We start from the raw sequence: 7,194 nt of genomic DNA on the forward strand, positions 1-7,194 counted from the left end.
TTCAGAGAAAAAGCAGAGCAGTCAGTGCTCCTGCTCTGTAAGACCCCGCTCCTTTCCCCCCTCTCCAACTGGCTCTGTCCCACCCAACTGTCTCTGTGCTATCGCAGGAGAGGGAACAGCTCTGGTGAACACGAACATCTAAAAGGCTCCTCTCTGACAGCATGGAGATCACATGGTGCCTGGGCAGGTTGGAAACCCAAGCAAGTCAACACAGACCAAAGGAGAAATGGGTGGCCCAGCTCTGAGCAATGGTCTTTTGCCTCCAACTCTGTCCCCTCACACCTTCTACCATCTCTCAGTTCCCAGCCCAGCTGAGCCCTAACTTGGTCCCAGATAATAAATGTCTTTTGGTGCATCCAGACAGAAGTCACAGCCTTACCAGGGATAATTTTACTGTCCCCCAGGCTCTGGATCTTCCTGTCCAGGATGCGACGTCCTCTGCTGAGTGTTTTCAGGAACTGATCCTCTTCTTCATTGATAATGTCCTTCACCATATCCGGGTCTTTCTTCAGCTCAGGAAAGGCATCTCCCTGCAGATCCAGGAGGATTAGTCCTTCAGCATGGAGAGCCAAACACCTCAGCAGAGGAAGACTTCGGCAGACATAGCGGAGCGAGGAAAGAACTTACCAGTGACTGCACCACCACATCAACCAGAGTAGCAAAGAAACCCTTGGGGGCATTGAGCTTCTCATGGGAGTAGCGCACAGCCCGTCGGAGAATCCGCCTCAGCACATACCTAGGGAACAGCAGAGTCCCTTATACAAACGGTACACCTCTGAGCTGCTCTCAGGGCATCCACCTCCTGGCACCCCCTCCCAGGAGCAAGAGCACAGGGTTCTCTTCCCACATTTTCTCTCAAGTAGCTGCTCACACCAGCAGCAAGCCAGAGGTGAGGTGCCTCCATCGCCCAGACTCACTCTGTCCTTCTGTCAGTCCTGTGAGTCGAGGAGCACCCACAGCACAGCCCCCTGTCCCAAACTTCATTGGTTTGGGGTTTTTTTGACAGCAGCACTGCACCAAGCAGAGTTTTGTGCCTGTCTGCCCACAGCAATCTTTTCTGGGGGCTGACACAGCAGGACTGGTACTCACAAGAACCCTCAGACCTGTGTATCTTGGCCTTTTGGGCGGACCTTGCTACAGGGATTCAAACGTCAAACGTACTGAGCAAACACTCTGCTATCCACCGCTTTAATGATGAATTCAAAGACATCGCAGAGACACATGTGATCTCAGAGCCCTCAGGGAAGACGTGCTGAACAGAATGGGAGCGGTAGCATTGTGGCAGCTCCCTTCTTACCCTCTGCCAGTGTTGTCAGGTCTGCCCCCATCAGAAAGGGCCAGCGTGATGGTCCGTGCATGGTCAGCCAGCACGCGGTAGGCCATGTCTATACCGTCAGCATCCTCAGCACCAACCTGCCCCATATATGGCCTGGCACCCGTGCCCTGTGCAGAGAGGAGAAGGTGGTGGGCATAGGGGACAATTATGGACAGCAGGGAACAGCAACACAACAGGGAAGCACCTCGGAAGCCAGCCCCATCCCACTGCCCGCAGCCACAGAGGTGGCACACTCCTCTTGGAAAGAGGTGACTCGGTGAAGCCAGGGAAGACAGAGACCTGTGAGGCTCTGCATGGTGCCACGGCCTGCCTTTCCAGGGCCAAAGGATCTCCAAGACCAGAGGGAAGAAGAGCCAATTTATCCCAACTTTAAGAGGCCAGGACAGGAGAGGGACAGAGTGCAGGGAAATCATCTGTTTTGCACACTGGCTCAAGGAATCTGACCTGGCATGAACTTCTCAAATTCTGTCACATGGGAAACAGTACCACCTTCCCTTTTTTAGGTTGGTTTTATCCGTACCCAAGGGAAAGACAGTGTTGTAACAAAGCAGCGCTCACATGGGCACAGTCCCTACAGCCAGGCTCCCAGCAGGCTGCAGGAAGGCAGACAAGGACACAGGGGCTGTGTCTAGCCAGTGGCTTTAACATCGAAGAAACACAGCCCTGCAATTCCAACTCTGAATCTCTGCACTTCATCTCTCCCCAGAGGCCTGAGCCTGGGCTCTTCACCCTATGTTTCTTCCAGCATGAGCGGCAGCCAGGAAGCTCTGCTGCTTCCACGGAGTTTTTGATCCGTGTGCAAGGCTTGGACTTGCACACAGAGTTCCCAGCACTGGTAACACGGCCCCTACCCAGGAAGGTGCAGTGACAGCACACTGCTTCTGCAAGCAACTGTCATGATTTATGGCAAAGACCTCCTCTCTCAGGGGATTTTCTACAGATCAGCATGTTCCAGGTAAGAGACTGAAGGACAAACTCTGATTCTGGGTCAGCAGCACCATGTGCTCTCTACCACATGGCAAAAAGGCGGCCCTTGGCCATACGGAACTGCAGAGCATCTCCCACTCAGAGAGGACCAAGAAGTGCACAAGCAGGACAGTCCACAGGAAACGTCTGGGAAAGCTGCACCGCTCATTGTCCTGTGTTTTCCCCGGGAAACATGCCCCAATGCAGCAATTACTGTGCCAGCCAGTGTTGCCACCCTCAGCAAAATACAAACCTGCAGGCTCGCAGCAGCTGGGAAAGCAGAGACCTGCAGACATAACCACCCCGTCCAACCAGTCCCTCTCATCTCCCCAGGGATTCAGGGAATGGATGCAGCTGGGTCAGGCCCAAACCCAGACTCCCCAGTTCATACCTTTTGGATGGCTTCAAAGTAAGGAAGGAAAAGGTCAGTGTCATAGTTGGACATCTTGTTCTGCAGCACAGAGACCAGCCTCTCCAGGCCCATCCCAGTATCAATACTTTTCTTAGGAAGAGGTTTCAGCGTCCCATCAGCTTCCCTGCCCAGCCACAAAAAGAAAGATGAGCTGTTATGGATGGAGGCTCTGCAGGGGCAAACCCCATCTCTCCTCGCATCTCCGTGAGCTTTGTTCCATCAGATTTATGACATGGGCCCATACACAAAGCCACACACAAGGCAACTGTCATAAATAACAAGACCCTTAATGACAACTTAGACCCTGAGTGGCACGGCACTTATCCCCTACTGAACTCCTGACAGATGAATTGAGAAAACACCCCCATCTGTCCCCAAAGCCAGTGTGGCCAGCCTCTTCTGTACAGGTGGGTGAGGGGACAGAGCATCACAAAGTTCACAGCTTCTGGACAAGAGGGAACAGGCGAGCAAACCAGGGGCAGTTAAAACAGCGCGCAGTCCGAGCAACCCCTCACGCCGAGCTGGAGCAGGCTGGGGAGGGAAGCAGGTCTTGCTCACCTGTTGAACTGTATGAACACCAGATTCCAGATCTCCAGAACGTTGGGGTCATCCTGATTGACCAGGTGGGAAGCATCTCTGTCCCCAATCCGGTCATAGTGGATCTCACTGCAAGGGCCACAGGGGCCCGTGTCTCCCATTTCCCAGAAGTTATCCTTCATATTGCCAGGCAGAATCCTGCCCTCAGCCAGCCTGTAACAAGAAACTCTTATTGAACAACAGAGACTAAGAGCAAGGCAAGAATTCCCCAAACTAAAGGCTACGCTTGAGAAACCTCAGCTCTCTGATTCCCTGGATGAGTGGATGAATTGTCAGAGTCTCGAGAAAGACTAATCCAATAGCCAGCTCTCAAGATGCCCACTGAGGAGGATCAAGTGAACAGTGGTGCCTGGTACTTGTCCCAGCTAGAGGCAGAGGCATACACAACACCTCAGCAAAGCCACCATCATGATCTCCAACCTTAATACACGAGACAGGTTTGGCCCCACAGTGCAGAGGTGTGTCACAGGGTCAGTGGCAGGCTTTAGAGGGGACTACAGCCACAAGACCAAAGGCATCACATCACCACTACATCAAGCTTTGGCCCACCCACAGCCTGAGTGCTGAGCGCAGTTCTCGCATCCTCATCTCAAGGAAGGTGAGGTAGAAGCAGCGAATGTGTAGAGGAGGGCAACTAAAACTACCTAGGGGTGAAACAGCTGCCTTAGGAAGGGAGTATAGAAGAGAGTAGCACTCTTCAATTTGGAAAGGGCAAGGCTAGGTGAGAGACTACAATTGAGATTCAAAAAAAAATCCAACAGCTTCAAACCAGAATCAGATGTACTCTGAAGGAGCAGAGCCCCAAACAGAGGCTCAGGGGAGCAGATGGATCACCCTCTAATAAACTAATCCAGAGACTGTGGATGCTGGGAGGGGAGGAGGAAAACAGAGCGCAGGCCAGTCAGGCGTGCCTGCTTTCCCCACACAGCAACTTCTCAGAGGCAGCACTGGGCTGGACAGACCACTGATCTGACCCAGCAGGGCACTCATGTTCTTAAGCTTACACCAGATTTTGAAACGAAAGCTCTCAGTCTCTGCTATCTAATACCAGTGCTGCCCTTTGGCTTTGCAGCTCCGCCACCCTTCAAACATTATTTGCGACACTTCAATTTTGTTAAAACCTCTAGTTATATGTGCTCTGCCACATAACATGTGCCACCTTCCTCTGAATGACTACCACTCATCAAAACATGCACCTTCCTCAGTTGAAGACCTTACCCCAAATTCAACCATATCTGCTTGCACTCCAGGTCTGGCTGCAGTCCTGCAGCCTCATTTCCACCAAAGTAAGTGACGTAGAGTCTTTCAGCAGGGATGCCGAATTCCTTGGTGAGAAGGTCCAGTGCCAACTTACAAGCAAGTTCCTGCAGAAGGAAAGACGAAGTCAGCAAGTAAATGCAAAGAGAGTTTCTCTTCAACATGCAGACTACTGGCTACTGTAGGTATCAGCAGCTAAACAGCCAAAAACTTTTAACAAAAACACTTTTAACATTTGAAAGAGGCAAATTAATATATGCAGTAAACAGGGCACAAGAAACATCTCATATGGCTTTCTATATGCAGCCAAGTTAACTCCTAGCATGTTCACTGCCTCCCAAAAGCCTTTTAATTCTCGGGTTATTCTGTATTCTTAAGTTTCTCTTTCTGACTTGGAACACTACGCTTTCACGAAGCTTGGGAAAGGATATCATTATTTTATAATCACTCCTGTTAGAGGTCCATTATATTCACACAGTGCACACAACTCCTCACAGCTCCAGGACAGCAGCTAAAACCTCTGCCTGAAGACTCCAAACTAGTGGAGTTAATATAATCAGCTTTGGAAACCTTAAGTAATTAATCTCAAAATATTCTACAGGGTTGGGGTAGCCTCCAAGCTCATTTATTCCAAAGGAGCCACACACACACCTTACGAACCACTCTATGCCAAGATATTCTCCTTCCTCTTGGCAAATGCTCTGCTGAGTTCACAGAGACGGGTAACTTTGTGCAAGAGATTCAGAGCTGCAACTAGCCTATTTTACCTTGAAATAATCCCCAAAGGACCAGGACCCCAACATCTCGAAGAAAGTGTGGTGGTAGACATCTTTCCCAACGTCATCCAGGTCATTGTGCTTGCCCCCTGCTCGGATGCACTTCTGAGTGTTGGTGGCTCTGCTCAGTTTAGCGAGCGGGTGCGAGGGGTCAATAGTATTGAGGAAGATGGGTTTGAACTGAGAGGAAAGAAAAAAGGGCAATCAAGAAAAGTGCTAAGAGTTTGTTTTCAAACATTGCAAACAACAGCAAGGTAGTAAGCATCATCTACATCACGATACCACTAGCCTGGATGTATCCAAGGCAGCTTTTAGAAACAAGCCTGCTCTCTCCTGTGTGCGAGGAGGCTGCAGCACTACCCATAACTTAGCTCTCCCCTCCACACACACACATGTTCCTGGAGCCCGCCAAACCCCAGGACTTCCAAAGGGACTGAAAGTAGCCAGATTCCCATCTGACCAGAAAAAAAAAAAAAAAAAGTCAGTGAAAACTGTGTGCTGATCTCCAGCAGAGCCCTTCCAGCAGCCCAGCCCCAACCAGTCTTTAAAGATGCCATTAGTCATTTGTGCCAGGACTAGCTGTGGTCCAAAGGGTCAAGGAAGGGAGACTGGCAGTGCTCCCATCACTGCACAGTCACCCCAGCCAATATAGGAACCTCTCCCAGTGCTCTTGCCAATTTTGCGAGAGCACAGAGGACTCCAGCAGACACAGCAACCACCTCTTTGTGACCAGAAGGAAGATGGAGAAAACAAAAATAATTTTCCACACAAACAGCTTCACAGGTTTCATCTGCTACAGGATATGTTTGTAAGAACCATGGTGGGAATCCTACCTGGTTCATACCAGCATTGGCAAACAGCAGCGTGGGGTCATCCAGGGGGATTGTAGAAGAGGAGTGCACATAGGTATGCTTGTTTTCCTTGAAGAAGTCAATAAACCGTTGCCGGATCTGGCTAGCTGTTAGCGTAGCTTCCATCTTGAAGCTGTAAGTCACAGCTGTCCAAAGCAAGCGTAAGGGAAAGCGGCAAGGCCTCGGTGCAGTCTGAAGAAACAACAACAACAAACAAGGCTCTGACATGGCATCAGCTGAAGCAATAACACCAGGATCATCGCCTGCGTCTCCTGAAAGGGTCTCCCCACCTTAGTAACTACTCTCACTGACAACTCCATCAGTCCGCCCCAAATGGTGCTGACCCAAACCCAAATATCCTCTCCCCAATTTCTAGAGCTTGAGCTCGTTACCTGTTCTTTGAAAACATGCATTTTTAAAATACCAAGTTCACCTGGATCCTGAACTTAGTTAGAGGTTGTGTCTGCCTTGCCAGGGACGCAGAGGAGGGGGAAGATTGCTAACGCCTAAAGTCATTCAGGGTGATTAAATCATAACATCATAGAACACCTGAGTTTAGAAATGACCTTCGAGTATCACCTCATCCACCCCTCTGCTCAAAGCAGGCTCAACTCCAGGGATGCCTGGAAACCTCCCCTGCGAGGAACCGCACCACCCTACCGACGCACACCAGTGGCAGGCGATGGTTTGGGGGTGAGCACCTCCGCTAGATCCTAACGGGGACAGAACTGTCCTCTGCCGATGGAGCGCAATGCAGTTCTCCAGAGGGCCGAGCTCCCAGCAGCCCGCTCCGGCTGCAGGGGGACGGTAATTCCTCAGATGAGTAAGGCCCGTCAGTCGTTGGAGGCGGGTCGGAAGGAGCCGGGCAGGGACGGAGGGAGCGGGACGGAGGGAGCGGGACGGAGGGAGCGGGACGGAGGGAGCGGGACGGAGGGAGCGGGACGGAGGGAGCGGGACGGAGGGAGCGGGACGGAGGGAGCCCGGCAGGGACGGAGGGAG

General features: G+C 51.4%; 1 protein-coding gene across 1 annotated transcript in view; it reads right to left on the reverse strand.

Moving 5' to 3' along the window:
• Positions 1–6,384, reverse strand: part of AARS (alanyl-tRNA synthetase) — a 17,096-nt gene extending 10,712 nt beyond the window's left edge. The window contains exons 1-8 of the mRNA XM_009892400.1: positions 6,178–6,384; positions 5,336–5,524; positions 4,530–4,675; positions 3,273–3,464; positions 2,694–2,838; positions 1,298–1,443; positions 628–736; positions 324–530 (exon numbers count right to left, since the gene is read on the reverse strand). Coding sequence (XP_009890702.1) covers positions 324–530; positions 628–736; positions 1,298–1,443; positions 2,694–2,838; positions 3,273–3,464; positions 4,530–4,675; positions 5,336–5,524; positions 6,178–6,321 — 1,278 coding nt within the window. The 5' untranslated portion in view covers positions 6,322–6,384. The remainder of the gene's footprint in view (positions 1–323; positions 531–627; positions 737–1,297; positions 1,444–2,693; positions 2,839–3,272; positions 3,465–4,529; positions 4,676–5,335; positions 5,525–6,177) is intronic.
• Between the last annotated feature and the right edge of the window lie 810 nt (positions 6,385–7,194).

The sequence above is a fragment of the Charadrius vociferus genome, unplaced genomic scaffold (assembly GCF_000708025.1).
Source record: "Charadrius vociferus isolate BGI_N301 unplaced genomic scaffold, ASM70802v2 scaffold1429, whole genome shotgun sequence".
NCBI lineage: Eukaryota > Metazoa > Chordata > Aves > Charadriiformes > Charadriidae > Charadrius > Charadrius vociferus.